The sequence below is a fragment of the Peromyscus leucopus genome, chromosome 19 (genome assembly GCF_004664715.2).
Source record: "Peromyscus leucopus breed LL Stock chromosome 19, UCI_PerLeu_2.1, whole genome shotgun sequence".
NCBI classification, from domain to species: Eukaryota; Metazoa; Chordata; class Mammalia; order Rodentia; family Cricetidae; genus Peromyscus; species Peromyscus leucopus.
This window is the reverse complement of record NC_051079.1, coordinates 58,897,375-58,921,299: the sequence shown is the minus strand read 5'-3', so window position 1 is coordinate 58,921,299 and position 23,925 is coordinate 58,897,375. Positions and strand designations below refer to the sequence as shown.

The 23,925-nt window shown below is 34.5% G+C and overlaps 1 protein-coding gene across 2 annotated transcripts in view; it reads left to right on the top strand.

Annotated features, from left to right (window-relative positions):
- Dcc (DCC netrin 1 receptor) overlaps positions 1-23,925 on the top strand; it is a 1,151,759-nt gene that overhangs the window by 1,028,477 nt on the left and 99,357 nt on the right. For both annotated transcript variants that reach the window (XM_028864828.1, XM_028864827.1), the window contains exons 18-21: positions 2,990-3,128; positions 7,621-7,728; positions 14,300-14,494; positions 19,703-19,735. In XM_028864828.1, coding sequence (XP_028720661.1) covers positions 2,990-3,128; positions 7,621-7,728; positions 14,300-14,494; positions 19,703-19,735 — 475 coding nt within the window. The remainder of the gene's footprint in view (positions 1-2,989; positions 3,129-7,620; positions 7,729-14,299; positions 14,495-19,702; positions 19,736-23,925) is intronic.

Genomic DNA, 23,925 nt, shown 5'->3' with positions numbered 1-23,925 from the left:
GTACTCACTTTTTATCGCTGTTCTTGCCACTCTCCAGAAATAACCATTAAAAAGAATTTAGCTCCCTTCCTCCCACTGAACTACTGTATTCCTTAATCTGGCTGCAAGACAATGGAGGTTTGGGAGATGCACCTGTATGGGGATTTTTCTGGCCCCAAAGATGAAGATAGAGCAAAATCACACTGGTTTCATAACTCTGCCTCTGTCTATGTGTAGTCATGCTAGAATTGCTTTAGTATCTTCCATCTTTTAAGTGGTCAGAATTTTGTGGTTTATGATAGTCAATTTTTAGTTGAAATAATAAAAGAACATAATTTTAAAAGCCCCACAGTTTTGTTTGATATTGCTGCCCTGATAGACCAGGTATTAGGGGAAAACTTCCAAGGCAGTCTAGACAATATCAATGATAAAAGATATAAGTACCTTATCTATCTTCTTACAGCATTAAATTTCAGACCCAGTAGAACCATAAATACAGACAACATTATTTGGAAAGAAAGCAAAGAGAATACATGAGAGTATTAAAAAGTATCTACATATAGATCAGTCAGTTTTGAGTTTACTTTTAGAAAAGACTTTGTTTCCCACTTTAAAATTGTTTTGTTCATAATTACTCTACTTTGTAGATATATTCATTTTGCAGCATGACTATGGAGACTATGCCAGAATGTGAAATAATATTTTTAAAATTTTTTCATTATGTTCTTCATCATCATTTGAGTGACAAGATCCAAGATATCTTGAGGCAAATAATTTCAGTTAAATTATTAGTAGAGAAGAGATGGAATTATTCAGACTCACAAAGAATATGAGTACTAAGCAAAATATTTTAACTGGGCCTTCTCTGATATATCATAAATTTTAAAGTTATTAGTAATAGATGACTTGGTTTGTAATTTATGCTTTTAAAATAATGTTCATATCTAAACTCAATCTTTTGTTCCATAATAGTTGTATAAGATAAGCAAGACATATTCTTTATAGGACATACAGAACTTTTGGAGTCAAATAATATGGATTCAAGAGCTTCTTTTGCTATATTTTGTCCTCTCACTGAGTATCATTTTTCTCAAATTGGACAATAATTCTGAAAATAATATTTGGATTGTTCAAATCCTTATATTGATTTTCTCATAAAAAGTATGAACTTTGTTTAATTTTTTCTACAATTGTTTAATCACATACTGTTTTACATGAGTTTCCGCTCAAAATATAATTCCTGGCAGTAGCCTAGTGCTTAGCAGATGTGTTGTGAATGTAATAGAATACGGCAGTTATGCAAGACTCAGTCTCTTTCATCATGATAGAACTCAATATGGAATTTAATATAGCTAATGTAATGAAAAATGACATGAAATAATGTATAATGTATTATAGATAGCATTTATTAACACTTGCTCTGGGCCAGGTACTGTTTTACTTCACATATTTCACACAATAAATGATGATATAAAGTCTGTCATATTAGCTGAAACTTACAAAAAAGAGGATGGGACCTCAGAGAGTTATTACCCAGCTATCCTGTACACAAATGCAACTGGATATGATTTTCCAAAGTATTTTTAGATTTAGCAATTAATTATAGCAATAGCTTTCTATGTGTACCTAGAGAAAGTGTTCTAATAAATGTTTCTGAGATCTTCAACTTAATAGGATGGATGGGTACACCATCAAAATGTTATTAGTTTATTTTAATTTTTATTTGTTATTAAAAATACGTAGAATTTTCATAACTATGGCCTAACCTGTGACAGATGTACAATTTAATAATTTTTTTTGCCATACTACAATCGTAAGAAGGAGATATCTATATTATCAACCAATGGGAAAAGGCTTTGATTTTTTTCCAGGTGTAAATACTCAATACATGTTCAAATATAGAATCAATAGGAAGTATTTAGTTTGGGAAAAGACAAAGGCAAAAGTGCCATGTACAAGTTGATGTTTCTAAGAGATTTACATAGTTTAAAATGAGCCAGGTCATGGGGAAATAGACTTTACCTGTGAGACTAGCATGCTTTTTCTTTATTATAATTTTTACTCATTGAACAAGTGAGAAAGACACAACTTATTTATTTATTTATTTATTTATTTATTTATTTATTGTTGTTGTTGTTGTTTTTTCGAGACAGAGTTTCTCTGTGTAGCTTTGCGCCTTTCCTGGGACTCACTTGGTAGCCCAGGCTGGCCTCGAACTCACAGAGAGCTGCCTGGCTCTGCCTCCCGAGTGCTGGGATTAAAGGCATGCGCCACCACCACCCGGCTAACTTATTTATTTTTTTATTAAAATTATTAAACTTGCTTATAAGGCAACAAATGGACTCAAAAGCCAAATACAACATTCCACAGTGCAAATTCGTCCTTTAATATTTATCCAGTTTGCTGCTCCTTTTCTGATCAATTCCCGCTCTTTCTGTACATGTTTCTTTATATGTGAAGCATCCATAAAGGGAGAGCACCATATGACACAGACACACTCTTGCTCTGCTTGATCAGTAGATATTTGGAAGCACTCAAACTTTAAAACTAGGTCTTAATTTTTAAACATCATAATCATTATAATGCTATTAATTGAATTATTTGCAGTGGGAAATGATGATGATCAACAGAAAATATATATTAACCCCCCAAAAAAAATATCCATATTTCAATGAAAAAGATATGAATTTAATTCAGGTCTGACTAGAAAGTATCTTGAAATAGAGTTGAGAAAAGAATTTGTGTTCTGCCTGTGCTTATGGGCAGGCTCAGGGAACTTACCCAGTTGGCTTCCCTTTTGAACAAAGTACTGCATGATTTTTATCAGTTAAGTCTCAAATGCATGACCAGCCACTGTATGCTGGCTGGCACAGAAGTAGATCTAGATCTTCTGCTATTTTGAACTGAGTCTACTTTTGGCTGACTTATTTGGTAGTTGTTTTACTTGTCTTGATTTACTGAATTGACAGTTCATTCTTTATATTTCTTTGCTTGTTTCTGGCTTGTATAGTCAGAAGACACAGCATCTCTCAGCTACACAGCAACAGGCCTCAAGCCCAACACAATGTATGAGTTCTCAGTCATGGTGACAAAGAACAGAAGATCAAGCACATGGAGCATGACGGCCCATGCCACCACCTACGAAGCCGGTATGTGAAGAGACGCTGGCTTTAAAGGCTGATGCTTGGCTTGGTACCCGTGTTCATAAATTCTGTGGAAATTGAGGCAGAATTAGAATGGTTTCAAAATTATACCTTGTCTTGCATGAAATAATATATCCTGTACAGTTCATAGCACTTCTATAGCTAGTATCATTCCATTCCCATAGACAAGAAAAAGGGATAACCAATAGATTACCCAATCTGGTTGTATTTTTAACCACTGATTTTTAGAATGAGTTATTTAGAACATTAACTCACAGGAACTTAATATGAATACTCTTCAATGAGTTTAAATAAACAACAGGAATCTAGTTACTGAACTCTATCTTATATAAGGGTGGATTTGAATAACACTTCTAATAGATATTGGAAATTTTGAGGCAAAACTTAAAAATTACAAATTTGGCTTCCTGGATATTTATTGTAACAAAGACAGCTGGAATAAGAAATGTTTCCAGGTGGTCTTGGTCATATTGGAAATAGGGTCACATAATGGAAAACCTTCATGCACTTTGAAAGAGCTTGGGTCTAGATCAATGCAAGTCAATGTAAAATTCAGAAGTCAAATTTTCTAGGGATTAGAAATCCATAGTTTAAAACATTTCCACATTTGGCATTATAGTTTACCAAAGCCCAACTTCTGAAGAATGTCTTTTAAAACATATTTTATTTTGCTTTTTGTTATTTTTATGTTGTGTGTCTGTGTTTGGGTATGTGCACATGAGTGCAGGTGCCAACAATGGCCAAAAGAATGTGTCAGACCTCGTGAAGCCACATGACCTTGGTACAAGAAACAAACCCGTTCTTCTGCAAGAGTAACATGTATATTCCTAGCCACGTAGTCACCTCTGCAGCCCTAATAGTATCTATTTTTTATTGGTTTCATATTTATATTTTGGTGTGAACTACACTAAACATTTTCAAATTTTAATTATTTGTGCCAATAAAGCTCTCCTCAAGTGAGCAAAATTTGTTTTTTCACTGGAATTTGTCCCTTGATATTGCAACTTTAATTCATGATTATTGCCTTAATTTTTAGAGCTCCAAATTTTGTAGATACTGCTGTCTGGAAAAATCTTTTTAGATAGCCTCATTTTAACATCCTTTCTTTTAGTTTACTTATTACACATTATTAAGCTTCCCTCTATTAATTCTGACTTGGATGCCAATATCTACAGTTTATAAGGAATATTAGGATAATACAAGTGAATTATATACTATGAGGACCATAAAATACCCCTCTTTTTCTTTTTTAACACCAAAGGACAGGAATAGAATCAAACATAAACTAGCAAAATAAAAAAAAATCAAAAAAGCAAAAATGATATGATTTGACTGAAAGAATAGTAAATTTCACCTTAAAGCAAGGAAATTCATCCATTTTTTTCATTTATAAACATAAAATGCACACCAGCATCTGACTTGCAAAATGCATCCTACAGATTTCTCATCAACTACCTACCCTTATAGAGACACCAATGGAGAGTCCCAATGTAGACAAAAAGATAATAAGTTTGAGACCTGTGGTTAGCAGAAAGAGTGATTGTCAAATCAGATAATGATCTGCACAAAGGTGTAAATAGCATGTGGATGAGATCCCTGGGTGATGATGAGAAGTAAGAAGCAATTCACAAGTGTCTGTAGATTCTGTAACTATGAGGAAGAAATGAGGTGGATGAAATAACTTGAGGATTTGCTTTAATTCTGAAAAAAGATATAGACTCCATGGCTTTGTTGCTATAAGCTGAGGTGGTTCATAGTAAACCTAAGCAATGGTGGTTGGCAAAATTTTAAATTAAAACAGTTCGTTCTGTGCAGATGGACAATCTTTTATTTTATTCTGGTTACCTTAATTAAAATACAAATAACAGGAATGGTGTCGGGAAGGAGCCAGTCACAGCTCTAAGAAACTATAGCTGCCCACACAGTGCTATCAACCTTGTGTGTTGAACCTGCTTGTCTTTCTTGTTTCAATCAATTAATATTCAACTGTTCAGAAGGGAGAACTTTATGACTATTTTTGAGATAGGTAGCCAAAAAAAAAAAAAAAAAAAAAAAAAAAAAGCTAAAGAAAAGCTGGTGTAAAGAACCTAAACTACAAATCTACAAATCTGTGTAGCCATAAAGCTTGTATGGCCCAGAGACAGTCTTTTTCTCCAAAAGAAAATTCCATATGTTTATCTGAAAGGAAGATGTGCAAAACAATATTGGCAATCCAAATAACAAAAGCTTAATGTGATTTCCGTGTCTGTAATCTTCTAAGTCTAAAAGGTTTCCCTCTGTTTATACACTTAATGAAAAAAAAATTGTAATCTGGCAGGGGCGGTGTTTGAGAGCCACGGATATGGTAGGGTATTGCTCAGTGGACATACTGGGTTCTTTTGTAACTTCTAGACCCCGTGATAGGTAGCAGGCATAAAAGATGAAAAGAATAGTCCCTATTTTAAAGAGAATAACAATCATTAAAAAAAAAAAAAAACTAGACTGAGAATCATGAAGTAACATAAAAAATATGGTCACCAGATTGAGGACATATTAAAATGATAGGAAACAGCCCAAACTATAAATTCCCTCTGGAAAAATAAGGAGAAGTTTCCCAAAAGAAGAAATACCTAGTCACAGCCTGCAGGCAATCATTTGGTACTAGTGCTGATTATAGGAGTCATTAAGCCCACTTCTTTCCCAGATATTGGGGGAACATTTGCAGCTCATAGGGAAACCTTAAATGTGAGCCAACAAGTGCAATACCAAAATTTCTATTCATTATTCACACAGCTTAAGAACAACAACAACAAAAAACCCACACATACCTGAAACAAATGAATTAGCTGAGTGTTTTGAGTAACCAACTTCTCAGAACATTACTATGTATTTATTATAGCAAAAAAAAATGCAGAATTTTTTAACTGTTTTTTAAACACCAGAGCTGACTGACAAAGTAACCTCATCATCACCCTTTGTTAGTTTTCTAAATAAATATCAATTTGAATTTTAACACAGGTAAGAAAGTGGTTATTCTGACAAGTTAAGATCTCTTTATTACCCTCATAATTTAAAATTTCTCTTATATGATTTGTATAATATCTAAATCGATTTCTGACTGTATCTAATCTTTCTATTAATGGGCTATGAAATATCTTGAATGAATTCTTTGAGAAAATAATCCTTTTGTAAGATGTCATTACTTCTTTGATATTTTGCTATGAGTCTATGCTATCCGTCCAATGCCCCCTGACGTATGTTTTCTTCTCTTCCATCTCATCCCATTCCTCTTCTTTCTTCTTAGCCTCCTTTTTTCTCCTCCTTTGGGTCACTGTCTTCCCCATTTTTCTTTGGAAATTTAAATAAATTAAGTGATTGACAACATATCAAAATCAGCTTAACTTTGGATTAACTATAGTCCCCGTGGCCTTTGAGGGGTAAAAAATATGACAGATAAGATTTGTGTCTTTCTCATTTAGTTCGTATCTACAAATACATAGGAAGATATTCTGGAAGTGGAGTGTAGCTAATGTACTGACTTACCCTATGTGACATTCGGAAGTACTAAGGAGAATAGAATGGAGATGGGTTCAAATAGAGATCTAGTTCTGTTTATCTTATTCCCTGGAGTCCTATTTGGAAACAAGAAAGTTCTAGCAGAACATAGATAGAGAGAAAAGATAGCTCTAAATCTGCCTGTGTCAAACTAATGATAACAAAGAGACTGCAGATAATGGACTTGGAACATTGCTAGCTGCTTAGAAGAAAAACTGTCTTCAGAAGGGTAATAAACAGACTGACAGAGGTCTGGGAGATGTTGGATTGGCTGGGCACATTTGGTTCCATCTTTAGAATATATTTACATTTTATTTTGCCCAACGTGTAGAAGAAATCAATCTGAAGAGGGCAGGATGTTTTGCTATCTTATTTCAAGCCCGATTAATGAAAGGCTCTCATATATTACTTGCCCTTTCCTACTTTTGTTTCTCAAAATCCATTCTCACTGTGAAAATACCTACTTCTTTTTTTAAGCTGAAAGATCTGACATGGTTTTTATAGAGTTTTGTTCTGGTTATTGTTTGTTTTCATCTCTCTTTTTTTTCATGGAATTTGGTAGGTCACTTTTTTTTCAGTTATAACCTACAGTTGTAATAGATTCCTTAATGGAAGGCATGCAGTTTTCAGTTCATTAAGCATACAATTCTGTACATACAGACATGGGTGTGAGCTCACTTAAAAGCACCAGTTGCATTCTTCAGGTCCGTATTTCCTGTCTATACTCACAACTTTGGAAGGTGCTGAACTTCCATGGTAAACTACCAATTCGATGCCTTCACTTCTGTCCTTCAAATACTTGCAATAAATTGTCAAAGGCAAAATAAACACGATAGACCTAGTGATAGATCCTGATTACTAGTGTCATGACAAAACGCCCATCGGTGTCTTTTCTTTCTTCCCACAACCAATGACAAGACCTTATCTCTGTCTCATCTCACAGCCCCGACTTCTGCTCCCAAGGATTTGACAGTCATTACTCGAGAGGGGAAGCCTCGCGCTGTCATTGTGAGCTGGCAGCCTCCCTTGGAAGCCAATGGGAAAATCACTGGTAAGCATCCAGTTTCCTTTCCCAGCCTGGCCCCACCTTGGCCTTTGCTGCTTACTCTGCTTACGTTGCAGTTTTTCTTGGTGTGGAGTTTCTGTCTCAGCATGTCGGTCCATTTCCTCTTCTTCTCTGATTGGCTCTTCTTGTCCCCCACTGAGGGTGTTGTTCTTTTAGGACTCCTACAGGTGCACACGTAAATATTCCCCTTCAGTTTCTAGGTGAAACAATTACATTTCATTCAGGATAGGCATTTTGTGTTTTATCCTATGGACCGTTAAGACAACCTTCTTATGTCTGTGAATATAAATGACTGAAAGGCAGCTGAATGCTTGACAATTATGTAATATAAAGGATTGCTGATGGCCTTGTATTTTTGTGCAACACGTGAAGGAGGTTTGTCTTGGGATTTTTTCACTTCTCTTTTAGCTTTTAGCTTCATTATTAAATAATAAGGTTCAGAAAATACTTAATATTGACTGACAGAAATTGAACATAATGAATATTTCACAGTGACAGATTTTATTTTACCAAATATTGCTGATAACAAAAATGCCTAATTAAAACATCCATTAGAAGCCTATGATGTTAATTTAGTATATATAAAAAAAAAAACATAATGGAGTTCTATTAGAGAGTTTGCATTCAAATGATCAATTTGGGTTTTTAATAGATATCTCCATAGAATTAACTTATTATAAAAAAAAAAAACTATACAACTCTAAATGTGCACATTATAGCCCAATGAAGTAGAACCATTGGGTTAGGAATTTTCAACTCTCTCTTTATTCTTCTATATGTATATACAAGAGGTACATGTCAGTACTATAAATTAATAGAGTAACTGAGTCTTTTGTGGTACAAATGAACAAGGAACTTACAGTTTCAGATGGCAAACTCACTTTATATGGTATGTTGTGAATTTTTTCAAAATGAAAAGGTAACATCAAGTTTATACATGTGGTTGAAATTTAAGTAGAAGATTTGTTTTGTTTATGAAATGGCTCTTATTGTAGGAGCAAACAGAATTTTCATATAACCTGACAAAGATATAGCAAAACAGAAGTATAAAATCCCTCCCCCACGAGAATATGTGTTCAATTGTCAGTGTGCCCAACCTTTGAAAAATCAGGCTGGTGCATTCCAGTTTTCTTTTATTCTCATTTCTCAGTGGTCTGGTCTACTTTCATTGATTCTGTTTCAGTAAGTTTGTAGCTTTTGATTTATTTATGTTTTATTTCATTATAAACAATTATTTATAAGCATATGTCAAAAATAGATAATATTTTAAGAAGAAAATATAGAAACTTTCTAAATGAAAACAAGGTATGATGGAAACTGTGTGATAAGGAATAAAATGAGTCACATTTTCCACTAGTACATTCTTTACTCTTACTCAAATAAATCTTCATCTTGTCAAAGTAAACAACAGAATGTGTTTTCAGCTCTGAAAAGGAAAACATTAATTTTGCTTTTCCAGTGTAAAAATTAGAATTCTAGTCCATATTCTAGATGCTAAAATTCTAGCTCATCTTGTATTTAAAGCTTACCCTATGCTGGGAACTTTGGAGGCATGTCTGGTTTGGGGTCCATCTTCCCAATATTATCACACTGAATGAGTCTCCTTTTCCTGCTTTAAATACACACACACACACACACACACACACACACACACACACACACACATATTTAAAGTACCAAAATCCTAAAAAGCTGACACAAGGATCGTATCTGTGTTATACTGATGATTATTTTTCTTTTCCTGTTATGTGGAAAGTAACCTTAAGCACTGTGAACATTATTCAGTTGAGCTGGATCTTCTAGTTGGGCAGCGGCTCAGTTTCTCTATGTTCTACAACTGAAGTAAATGGTATCTTTCCCTTTCCTTGAAAGATCCCCTCCTCCCATCATTCCGTAATAGCTACATAACCTCTGTGGTTTTTCATATTTAAGTGTATATGTATCTAAAGCTTAAAAGCCAAAATCTAAATATAGGTGAAAACTTGCAATATTTGTATTTAGGGGTCTGGTTACCTTCACTCATGATGTTTCTGGTTCCATTGTGAATCTAAATACTTCAAAAAGATGATATGAACAAAAATTAATTAATTAATTAATTAATTAATTAATTAATTAATGCTGAGATGATAACTCAGATAACAGCAGTACCAGGATAATCTGATCATGAGCTCATCAAATGCAGGGAATTTAGACCCACTTTTAAAAAAATGTTCAAAACAGAGTAAGAAGTTAAAATATACTTGGAATCCTGCTAAAATTGATAAAATGGTAACTGATCACATATTCCTGTTGTTCTTATGTGAAATTATGAGATTTTTAACTTTCTGTGGTAATTCATCTAAAGTCACATGCCTTATCTTTACACCTGAGTGCACAATTACCATGCTTGCCTACTTGAACATGCTGAAGATGGAAGGTCCTGACTGGGTTGAGCTACTGTTTGGCAGAGATCATATGATATACCTTGGTCTACCCAGTACATAGCAGTCTATCCTCTGTGGGAGGTAGATTCTATTTTCTGCACCTTGAGCTACTATAACCAATTCCTCTGGCTGAAAATCTCTTGGATTGTGTAATTGTCTATTACCTTTCTTCCATTTTTGAGCAGTTGTCCCAACTACTGCTTAAGTCCAGTTTTCCAGAGTGTGGATCATTTTATTCTCTATGTTAATGCTTGAGTGAATAAATGGAGAAAGATGTAAAAAAAAATAGAGAGGGGTAATTGAACAAATTCTGACACCTTGCTTCTTGAATTCCAAATGCCTATTTGTGTGAAGAGAAGAAGGGATGATTGCACGTGATGTTACATGTTATGCATATTAGATAAATGTGATTTCAAGAACAGAGCTCCTGGTTGTACCAATAAACCCAGAGGAGCCTCCAAACTGTCACTTCATATGAAACTTTACTGTTTTGGTCAGTTCTGACAAGTAAAAGAATAAGATGATAGCAAGGGCAAAAGACAGCCAGTGGTAATAGATGCACAGGTTTTCAAAGGAGATTGTGTGGTTGTGAAATTCTGTAATTTAAAACTTTAGATCCATTCAGTACCTTCAGAACATACCCAAATCTGGCACACTTAGATGAATCTGGGAGCTTTCTTTAAGACCAGTTTCTAGGGTTGGATAATGATATCTTTCAACTGAAGTTTGAAATTTTTTAATCATCAAATTGAAAAAAAAATGAAATTCTTTGGTGTCACTGTAAATATTGAGGACTGATGCAATAACAATTTTGAGTTGTCAGAACCTGACACATGATGAGCTTTTAGCTCATCAATACAGTTTTAAATCTTCAATAAATAACTTATGTAGATAAATCACAGTGAATGCAAATATATTGTTTTCCTCTAAAAATAAAATGAAGAAAAACCATAAAGAAGCATAGTGTCCTGGGTGGGAGAATAATTTTCAAGGTTTCATATGCATCATACCCTTACAACAACACAGAAAATGTTAATTTCATTAAAAGTCATTAATCACCAGAAGGTGGTGGTGCATGCCTTTAATCCCGGTACTTGGGAGGCAGAGGTAGCTGGATCTCTGAGAGTTTGAGGCCAGCCTGGTTTACATAGTGAATTCCAGGACAGCTAGGGCTATTACACAGAGAAACTCTGTCTTAGAAAAAAAAACCAAACCAAACCAAAACAAGTCATTCATCCAAAATGAAACTTCTATGCTACAGAAACTCATTCAATCAATAAGTTTCAATACTGATTATTAGTAAGATTTCTGAGGAATGAAAACATACTAGAAGACGTGGCTCTTGATGTAAAAAATATTTATTTTTCTTTTCATTTTTTTTTGGTGGAGGGACAAGACACAGATATAATAAAAAAAAAGAAAGAAAAGAAAAGTTGCCAGCGTCACTGTATTCTCTTCAATAGATATAGTTTCCTGAGGAAATTAATTTGGACCATAAATATGAGGATATTTTATAATTGTTATCATGGGGAATTAACCATAAATGAACAATATCCATGAAAACACTTTTATACAATGACATTTTGAAATCCACCCAACCTTAATGTTTGGAGAAGACTCATATAGCATGTTCATATTCTGTATTGTTCTTTATTATGACATGCCTTCCACCTTCTACCAAACTCTCACGATGATCAGACTTTCATGATATTGAAGCAGATGTCAAAAAATATGAAAATCCCACAGATCACCCAAGCATTTGCTTTTGACATTGCTTGATCACAGAAATAATTTGGGGTACAGATTGTAGAGGTTATCCTAAGTCTATATATTCCTGGCAATATTATTACTATATATTAGTGGCCAAAACCAAAATATGAATGTAGTCACAGTTTCTGTGTGTCTAGAATATCTGCATACTTTGATTAAGCCCTTTGCTTTAAGTTATCTTATGAAGGAAGGTATAATCAATATATCAGCCTAGCTAAAGTCTAAGTTTTTATGTGATTGGCAATATTTTTGCTTATCAATATGCATGATTGAGAGGGGGTTTTGGTTACTTATTGATGGCCAAATTTGACTCTCACTTTCTGCCTCCTGGTTACTCCTCTTGGCCAGTCACTTCATCAAAAAACACTAGAAGAAAAGATCCATGGAATCTGCTGACAAAACAGAGATCATAATCTTACCTGACTTAATGTTACAGGATATTCTGACACATCAATTAATGATGTTGGTGAGAAGCAAGATTTAAAACTCATCATAGCTCAGGAGGACAGCATCAGACAAAAGTATGAAGACTAGATAATAGGAGTAATTGCATCCACCAGAGATGGCTCACAGAACTATTAACTGAAAAAGTCCTGCCCTGTGGTCATTTTTATAATGTATACCCACCTTCCAGGTAATTTCTATGGCGGGCAGGTTTGAAAGAATACAAATAAAGAGGAAAGGTGAGAATTAACACACACACAAAAAAATAAGTTTTCATAATTAGTCTCTTTTTTAAAGGAAAAAAAAATGCTTCTGGATGTTGGATTTTGTAAGTTAGCTTAAATTTACAGATCAACAGGGAAGAAATTCCAAGTTTAGAATCCAGAAAGCACAGAGCTCCAAACATCCAAGAAAGTTCTGTTAGACAATATAATGAGTGATATAAACCATAGGTGTTGTCCTAGTTTATTAAAAACACAAAGCTTACAGGAAAGCTTACAGGAAAGAAAGCTTATGGCCAAGGACGACTTTGATGTATCAGAAATACCTTAACAGGACTTTGACTGCTGGGATCAGTTTGAATACAGAAAGTAAGGGAAGGTAGATTGGCATGAATAACAAAGAGAAATAATGGGGCTGCACAGGCAACAGTCTTCCTACCGTGAAGATTTGTGCTGAGAGTACACATATGGTGCATGAATACTTCTGAAGGTAGGTGAAACTCAGTCTGAGAACCGTAAATTAAGCATGGCACATACCTAACAGTGACAGTTCCTAGTCGAGATAGGGGCAAGAGGGACTCAAAAAGAAAGCCTTTCAAAAGGGAAGCATATTGCTTTTAGAAAGTGATTTTCATATTCTTATGTAACACAGTACAGTGTATGATTAATATAAACAATGAAAATTACATAAAAGAAACGGTTTTATGAAGAATTACTAGACTTACAAACAGTACAGTATGTAAGGTAAATATTATTTCTGGAATTTTGGCAGAAGTGAAGGACAACACCATATTTATATAACAAAAATATACACGATTAGCCCCATACAATTTCATCTGACAATGTAATATGTAAATTATTGATGCTTTTAAATAAGAGATAGTACCTAAGTTGGCTAAGACTAATGTTCAGAGATGCATATTTCATAAGGCTGATTTTCAGTGCAAATTCAAATTAGACTGTCATAAATGAGTGCACTGTTACCATTCTAGTAGCATACTCCCAAAACATAAAATTAAAGTTCTCCAATGATAGGTACTAATATTTGAGATAACAGCCAACTTTATAGTTCAGTGATATTTATTTGCCTAAGCTGGAACAGGAGAAATAATGCTAGATTATATGGCTTAGAGAATCTCAATCCAGCCATTTTTCCATCTGACTTCATTATTTGTGAGAGGAGTGCCACACAGGCCCTGCTAACTTCCCAAGGTCACTGCAAAAATAAAATATTACTCTTCATTTTTATAATATTCTAAATACATACAGAATTTTATACTTCCCAATATATCTTTATTATTTGAGCACAACCAAAATAAATATTACTTATTTTCATAATTAGATTGCCATGAGTATTATGCAGACATGTTATCACAGTTTTACATTTATCATAATGGTTTACATATTAGAGAAAAGCAATCAGAATTTATAGATAGCTAAAGCACCAAATTTTAAATATGACAGATACATTTTATTTCTAATGGCCTACTCCATGTTCTGATTCTGTGCATTGAAACAATTATTATCTAATTTATACAATATTAAAAAGTCTTTGCTTGCTATACTGGATGCTGTGGTTGATAGATTGTGGACACATAATAATTATTACAAATTATATTTGAGAAATGTGTTATTGAAAGGAGAATTGCAACATGTGTTCTGTACACCAAACAGAATTGCATTTATCTATTTATACAGCTTACATCTTGTTTTATACCTTGGACAAGAATATACCAATAGACGACTGGATTATGGAAACTATAAGTGGTGATCGACTGACCCATCAGATCATGGATCTCAACCTCGACACCATGTACTACTTTCGAATTCAAGCACGGAATGCAAAAGGAGTGGGGCCCCTTTCTGATCCCATCCTCTTCAGGACTTTAAAAGGTTTGAATTATTTCTCATCATCTTTTTCTTTTTCTCTGGGGATAGTCATAGAATAACTCCATAGTCTGTGTTAGGAAATAAACAAACAAGCAAACCTACACTATATTTTTTTTGGCCAAAAAAAAAAAAAAATACCTTCAGTGACTATTCAAAATAAATTGAAATGTGACTTTTAAACTCAAAGTCAATATGTCAAAGGAAGATCTATGGTTTTATCACATTTTTCTGCCATCAACACCAGCAGACATATTTAATTTGACTTTTTATTTATAGCCTTCCAGCATTTTGCATTGATTTTATGTATACCATTTTTATTTGAGATACAATGAATCCTTAGACCTTTTAATATAATTAAATAGAAATGTACATGTATTGAATTATGTATGTGGCCTAAAATTGGAGACTTTATTTCCTTTTAATAATGATTACTCTTATATATTAAAGAAAACTTTAATAAGGTAAGCAAACAAATTTTAAAAAGATAAATGTGATTGGCATGTTGAGAACACAAAACAAAACAAAAAGTTTAAGATGATGGTTAAATAAAATCCCACATTCTTGTAAGAATGTGTGTGTGTGTGTGTGTGTGTGTGTGTGTGTGTGTGTGCTCAATTTAAAGATAGTTGTCCTTATAGAAAATACTGAGTTCAAATACTGACTACATAAAAGAACCTTACTCTTTTTGAGTCTAATAATATTTTTGTACAAGATGAAATGACTGCAAAAGTCTCAGTCAATGATGGAAAATAATTTGCTTCCCATAGCTGATATTTTCAGATGTATATTTACTGTTCTGTCTTCACTGATTTGTACAAGGGTAGATAGCTAGGGTTTTAAATGTGTGACTACATTATGTATATATGTCCTCCAGAAAAATTAGTGCATGATCGCAAAAAAGTGAGACAATAAAGGGCCCCTCATGATTGATAATTCTACCCACTTCTTTGCTGTTCTTAAAGAAGGGTCTTAGAATAACTGCACAGTCGGCTCCTCAATGCTTTAGGAAGCTATGCGAATACATAGTGGGCTTTTGAATTCTCATGAGTAAGCTATTCAAAAGCTGCATTTCGTTAGCAGCTTACCTGAAAATTTGCCAAAAATACACAAACAAGCATTCATCCTAAGCCTGTGTGACAGTTCTTCATGTCATAAGAGGACTGAGAAGGGAGGTGAGGATGAAATAAGCTAGATTTTTTTGTCCAGGTTTTGAGAACCTCATGTCTAAGTCAGGTTTTACTTCATGAGCAATTGAAAGACAGCCAGTTGTTCATTTCGTAGAAGCATAGAATGTAACTAGATAATGTTTTGCAAATGCCTAAATTTTATCTATAGGTGGGTGCCAAATTAATTTCATGCTCACAATGCATGCCAGCCAAGAGATGTCAGGGAGGGTTTATGGTGATTTAAGGAATCTGAATGTTTTATACGGTAGATTGATGAGCTGCCTCGGGATATACTGACCCACATTGATAGCCATCCTACAGGTTATTTAATGAAGCTAACATTTCACTTGTTACTGTTTACTTTGACTCTCCTAGAATCATCTATAAAGTCATTTTCTAAGCTGGAGACAAGTTCCAAATTTTCTTTTATAATGATCTACAAGAATTAGGTCTAATGTACTGATTTGATGTTGTGCTTAATAGTAATTTTGTGAATAAAGTTTGCTCATATGGTAAAATAATCTTTTCATGTCTTGGAGAAATTTTAAATTACACACACACACACACACACCAAAAATCAAAATAAAATAAAATAAAAAAACAAACAAACAAACCTGATACTGCTTACCTTTAATAAAACCTGAGTTCTGCAAAATATTTTCTATGTCACTTTAAGTGAGGAATGTTTTAAGGCCAATAAATTATCTATCATAAAAGATTTGATATCTCAGTGAACCCCAGTTATACCAAATACAAAAATCATGGAATTGCTCTGACTGAAGATTTTCTCTTTCCAAAGCTGCTTAAAGGCAGAAGGCCTTTGCTCATCAGCATGTGACCTTGTTTGACAGGGAGAGAGGTTCAGATGTTTTCCTGAAGCTAAGGGAAATCCCTGTAGTCTACTGGCTAATGGGTAAATGTTTCATTGCAAATCACACCCCAGGCAGGTGTCCCCAAGCCTCATTCCTCCATATTCAGGCTTTGCCCAAAGTAGCAGCATTTTGTACTCAAGATTTGAGTTTGCCTTTTGCTGGTAGCAACCAGCCAGAGGGGTTTAGGAGATTTGGTAGTAGTCACTGATGAATTATAGGAACATTTATAATTATAAAGCATATATACACATGTTTGTGATATGTCTAATTATTTATTTGAAATTTTAATTAAAAATGATTCACTTGATTTTTTCAATACACAGGAATATGTAAATTCTGACCACCCTTCCACACATCCTTCACAGACTTCTCTTTAGACACTTCCATACTTTCAAAACATTGCAAGAAGTATGTTTCTGTGTGTATTGCCTCCAGTGAAATTTTCATTGATGTGTTCACTTATTTTATTAGTATTAATTATAGAAACAACTGAAAGACTATATTATATATAATACATTATATATAATAATTCACACATATATGTTTATTGTGTGATTTCTTAGATTAATTTAAATATATAATAAATTTTATATGTGGTATAATATATAGGATTTATTGGGAGGTTTACAAGTAATGGTCCAACTATTTCAGCAATGGCTGTCTCCCACTGGAAAGTCCAAAAATCCAGGAGTTGTTCAGTCCACAAAGCCCGGATGTCTCAGCTGGTCTTCAGCATATGCCAGAATCCTGAAGAAGGTGGTTCTAATTTCAGTGAAGGAATAAACTTGACAGGGAAAGTGAGGGCAAACAGGCAAAGAGCAGCACTTTCTCCTTCCATGTCCTTTACATAGGCTACATCCAGAAGGTGTGGCCCAAATTTAAACTGGAGCTTCCCAACTTAAAAGATTCAAATTTAGGGTGGGTCTTCCCACCTCAAATGATTAAATCAACAAAAATCCCTCACGGGTATACCCAGGCACTTGGGTTTTAGTTAGTTCCAGATATAGTCAAGTTGACAGCCAAAAATAGCAATTATATTTGTGATACCCTAGGAAGGAAGGGTGCTCCTAAAGTAGTAGACGACAGAAAATTTGTATAGTGGGAGAGCATCATTTCGTACACCCAAAGGAGCAGAGGGTTCAGTGATCAATTCTCAGTACACCATGATCTAGTCTCCCAGCATCCTTAACTGGTATTTTAAAATATGACTCTCCCCAGTCCAGAAATAAAATTCACTGAAAGTTATGTGTCAGAAAATGGGAAAGTGGCTTAGTATTCAAATTGTATTGTCACAAAACACATGGTGCTTTTGGTCACATGGCATAAACAATTACAAATCAAATCACAAATGACAAGACTTTGATAAAAAAGTAACTATTAGAATCCATTTGGTCTCTGTTGGAAGATAATGTTCAATAATTTTTTATTTTGAGATAAAGTCTTCTTTTTTTTTGCTGGACTGAAAGTTGATATGAAGGCTAGGTTGGCATTGATCTCCCAGAGAGCTGCCTGCGTCTACCTCTTAAGTGCTGGGACTAACAGTGTATGCCACCACACCCAGCTAGTAACCATTTTTTTATAACTTGAATTTTTTTTCACAGTATGTCCAATGTTACTTTACGAACAAAAAACCAAATCTGAAGACAGTATATTTATTCACCACTTACTAAAAATATCTTGGACTTCAGACAATGAACGCAATACAATTAAGAGTTTGAAGGAACAATGAAAGTGTGGAGAAAAAATGAACTTGGCATTCATCTCTTTGTCTTTCTTTTTGTTCCTTTTTGACATTATTTCACAGACTCTCATTAAACACATCTTTACGTTAGACATAAAATGCTGATTAGAACAGCTTCACGAATGTGTACTGTGTTGATTCCCAAATTTGTACACTTCTTCAGATTGTGTACCTACTTGTGTCCCTGAAGTATTCTGCAACCTTTATTGCTAGAAGCCTGACATACTGGTTCTGACAACTCAGCATAATTTTTAACGGGCTACAGACGTTTGTTAAAAATCCTGCTCAGTCTCACCTGGGTGAGGTGGTGCAAGCCTTTAATCTCAGTACTCAGGAGGCAGAAACAAGAGGATATTAGCGAATTCGAGGCCAGCATGGCCTATATTGTGAGTTCCAGGACAGCTAGGTCTGCAGAGAGACTTTCTCTCAAAAAAAAAAAAAAAAAAAAAAAAAAAAAGCAAAACAAAAATCTTGTTGTTCACTCTGCAGACTATATTTAATGCAATGGCCTGTCAAAAAACCCCAGCTGTCTGTCAACTCTCTATATTCACTTTAGTTTGTTATTTTTTTCAAACAATAGTAATTGACTTGCAACAAGAATGGTACCCAAAACAAATGAATGCCTCATTGTGTATTTCTGCATAATATCTGGCTCTCTAAGTTTCAATGAAACATATACAAGAAGCAAGTCAACTTTTGAGTACAAGTTAGTTAAATATGCCCGAAAGACACAAAACTCAAGTTAATGTACACATAAAATAGTTATAATTGATAGAGATTTGCAAAAGTGGAGAGTGACCAAAAATTCCTTAAGATTCCTTTTAGAACTGAGATAGTATTGATTCAGTGACTAATTTCATCTGTTTAAGGGAAAGAAGCCAGATTTTCAGACATTTAGAGATACCTTTACATTTAAAAAAGAATTTGTGACCCTTGATTAATCATAACCTCTTTTGTGGTTGTGAATAAATCAAGAGTCAGCTTCACCTGGTGTGAGATCAAGTCATCACAGTTATCTCAATCACAGTGGTTCTCCCCCTGATGGTGGTTATCCCACTGAATATGTCCCAGTGCTTTGCCTGGTTCATTAAGAATTGTCTAAGACTTAGACTCTACATCCTTTTGTTTTAAAAAATAAATTATAAAATAAGTACCTCCTGTAGCTTACTTAAAAATGTATGATTTGGCAGTCCTTTCCACTTATTTTACTATCAATCCTATTTTAATTAAAATTACAAAATGAATCTATGTTTAGAAAAACATGGCAACTAGATTTTAGAAAATATTTATTTAGCAAAAAACATTATTTTTAGGGGTTTGCTGCCTCTGGCTGATTATCCAAAAGAAATACTGACAAAATTTTGGACTTGATAAGCCAACTTTATCATAAGAAACTCTACACTGTAATAACAATTTATTTTTCTCTCCACAGTGGAACACCCTGACAAAATGGCTAATGACCAAGGTACAGTGTAACAGTCTATTGTTTTTTGCATCTTTAAAGCAGTTGTATCTATTGAAAGTGTCAATCATTCCTTTGTATTCCTGCTTTCACCTGGGCCATCCACCTGATAGAGCAGACACTGGCATGATTAATCTTGTTAATGAAGTTCTGCTTGGCTGAGGCTGTGGGTCTGATAGGGAAGATGTAAATTTTCTTGAGAGGAAATTGTTTTGTCTCTATTCTGAAGGACCAATTAAAATGTCAAGCTTCTTTGTATGAAATAAATTTTTAGTCTCTGTCTGCACTTCTGAATAATTCACATTAAGTATAATTAAGCTCGGCATAATTTTCAAGCTGCTCTTGCACCCTTTTCTGAGCTGTGGATTAAAGTTCTGCTACGCTACATAAATCATGTGTGCTTCTCCTCTGCAATGGAATTCCTTTAATAAATAAAAACCAAGTTGAGTTAACTTTTTTAGGGCATTATTGCTGTTCATTTGGAAGCCCAGGATCTTCTCATTCTCCCTCACTACTTAAAGCTGATTTCAAACCAGGAATGGTTTCACACAATGGAAAAAAAAAAAAAAGATAAATACAAATTATCCTTCAGCTCAAAAGTAGAGAAGCATTTGTATTAACATAATTTGTAGACTGATTGATAAATTAGTATTCCATTATCTTTACACCAAAGACATTTAAAAGAATTCTAAGTAAGAAATGGAGAGTTGATGAGTTTCTTGGGGGTAGTGAGGGGGGAATGCATTCTTTTCAGGGATAGTTTTCGAGTCCCTGAAACTGTATCCCGTTGTATGTATTTGTGCTTTCTGGGCCAACAGTAATTTGTCTCTGTCTTTGCACATGGGAATGGACAATCAGCATAACCAGCTCACTTTGAGGCTCCCAAGCAACAAGTTGTGAGATTGAATGAAAACATTCTTCCTGATGGCAGCACTTTTGAACAGATATTGACTATCTGTGTGCTGCTCGAACTAGTGGTAGATGAATGACACCCATCCTGATTAGTGTTTTTGCCTAAGAATGCTGCATTTAGTTTTTGTTGTTTTGTTTTTCTGGATCATTGTGGAACATTTCTATTTAACACAATGTGACTGGCATTACAGAAATAACACTCTAGAAATATCTACCCAAAGTCAAGATTTCCATGAATGTATGTGGCTATTCCTAATTTCTTCCACTGGGGAAAGATTTTGATAAGAGCCATACTTACCAGAGTTGAACATCTTTAATAATATTATTCATGAGTAATATCACTTATCATATATTTCCCTAAGTAAATGAAGTACTAGAACTGACAAAATATAAACCCAGAACAATTATTTAGAAGCTGTCTAATTATTTCAGTTATAAGATAATTAAAGTGGTCTCACATAATGTTCTTCTCTGAAGAAAATTTGGAACACCCATAGACTATCAGCTCTTAAATATAATTGTAATTATATTGGAACCGTGTGTGTGTGTGTGTGTGTGTGTGTGTGTGTGTGTGTGTGTGTGTGTGTGAAATAACAAAAGTAGCAGAAATTTATTGAGTTCTTCAACTAGCTTTTACATTAGCCATTGCATGATAAAGCATTGAATCTCCCACTCTTCTTAGACTCTAAGTTGTATTGTTCTGTAATTAGTTTTTAGTTAGCTTTTTTACTTAATATTACTACATTATTTTTTTTTAATTTCTGGTGCTGGAGATTGATCTTAGGACCTCATATCAACAAATGACAAGTCTATCGACTGAGATACAGACCTCATCCTTTGCTTCATATGTGTTAAACTAGCTGACACATATTTTGTTATTTAAATAAATAAACAATTTCCCTTCCTTTCTGATCATATCTGTCTGTAAGCCTGACTCAGATTCTCACAAATTCAGTGAAATCAGGTCAGTTTCTAGAAGAAAAGGGACCCCAAGCATTATTGTCCCAGGTGAGTCCATAGATATACTTAATCAAATGTTTATATGCCATTAAATATTACTTAGAATGATTCTTCCACATATGCTGCTTGGTGCCTTTTCAGACATATCAGGCAGGTGGTTGTTCAAGCTGAAAAGCTCAACATTTTATGTCATATTTATTCCAATCACTCATTAAAGTCAAGGTCTGGTACCTGCTAAGTTAGTGGTGGTAATATCTTCAGATGCTTACATAAAATCTGTTGGACACCAAAAGCTTGTTATAAACAACATCAGTCACTTATGTTGATAACTAAGCATGTGAGAAAAATCCCAGATTACAGACAGACCTTTAAAAGCAATGGAAATAATGACAGAAAAAAAAACTGTTCTAACTTCTCCATTAAAAGCAAAAATCAATTGAGTTGAATATATTTTTTATCATACTCACTAGTTGCCTTTTTTTCTTCTGTTACATTTGTAAGAGGAACTTAGTTTTTGATGAGATAAAATGCTAAGCCTGACAACATTCTAGCATGGAGATTGGATCAGCTCAGCCCACCCCAACTGAGGAGTTATTGGTGGCTTTTAGAGATGAAAGTGTCAGTTCTCTTTAAGAGTGTGGCCCCTTATGGGTGAACCACATTCCAGTGGATGACACCACAGTTACTAGTATATGAGCAACACAAATTCTAATTGGAGGGCTATTTAAAAGGGAAAAGATTGAAAATTGGTGGGGTGGAGCAGTGGACACAGGTCTGGAAGAATTAGGGAGAGAAGCAGGAGGTAAATAAGATCAAACACAAATGGAATTATCAAAGAATTAATAAAAAGAAATTCACTCAGAGAAAGTTTGGCACGTTAAATCAGAGTTTCCCTGGCAATATGAATCCTAAATCCTAAATAAAGAAACAAGAAATTGAATTGTAAGAGAAAACATAAGAAAAGCCTTGATTGTTGCTAAAAGTACCTTGGCAGCTTCTTGTCACAGTTCTTGTTCTTGGAACCTAAGAAACATCTGCTATGAAGAACATAAATTAAAAACAAAACAAAACGAAACAAAAACCTCAAAGTAAGAATGAGTCGGGAACAGGGGAATTGCTTTCTTCTAAGTAGTAGTAAGAGTAGTAGAAATGATAAGCAACACAGAATTCACAACACTTGCATGTCAGTGGGTTGTAACCTGTGTTTTCTTCTCTCCATTCTTGATCTGCTTTGTACTTTTCCTGTGCTCCTCACGAATTTCATTTCCTAGTTATTTCCAGGAATTTTCATGTCCAAGTGGCCAATTTGTGTGAAAATAATTCTGAGGTTTTAGTGATCTATGTTTCATAGGAGGTAGTCACACAACCCCTGTGAAGTGTGTGCAAAGGATAAACGAGAGCCATAGTGCATCTCTTTGCGATGTGTGTAATGCTTAATTGGACCCAGTGAAACACTGGTGACTGATTCATTTAACTCATAACACAACGGAGACTGATACTATTATTATCCCCATTTTACCAATAAATAATCTGAAGCTTAGAGACTCTAAATAATTCGTCTATAGAAACAAATCCATAAAAACTATGTTCCAGAAGCTCTGTTATCAAACCCAAATCCATTTAGTATGTACTTTCTTCATGTTCACATGCAGGACCCATAAACATATAAGTCTGTAAATTTATAGCATCTAAAGTATTATGGTGCTGGTTTTTTTCTAATATGGACCATCTTTTTTTTTTTTTTTTTTTTTTGGTTTTTCGAGACAGGGTTTCTCTGTGTAGCTTTGTGCCTTTCCTGGAACTCACTTGGTAGCCCAGGCTGGCCTCAAACTCACAGAGATCCGCCTGCCTCTGCCTCCCGAGTGCTGGGATTAAAGGCGTGCGCCACCACCGCCTGGCGGGACCGTCTTTTTTTATATCAGTAAGTATTAAGAACAAAGCAAATGACTGTCCATCTGGAATAATCTTGTTCATGGGTTCCCACAAATTTGAGTCTATGAGGCTAGAAACACAGGAATTATGCTAATTCTACTACTTAAATTATCTTGGGCTGCCAGTACCATAAGTCAGGTAAATTAAACAACCAAAATGTGTGTACTTTAGCGCTGAGATAGAAGCCGCAGATGAAGGTCTAGAACAGCTGAGTCCTGGTGAGGACTGTCTGCCTTGCTTGTTAATGGTGTTCCTCATGTCTCTGCTTGGCAGAAGAGAGTTCCTGAGGTCTCCTCTTAAAATGACATAGGTACTATTGAATCAATTCTCTCTATTTATGACTTTACTTAGCCTTGTTTCCAAGTATACCTGAATGTAGTTGCAATCCG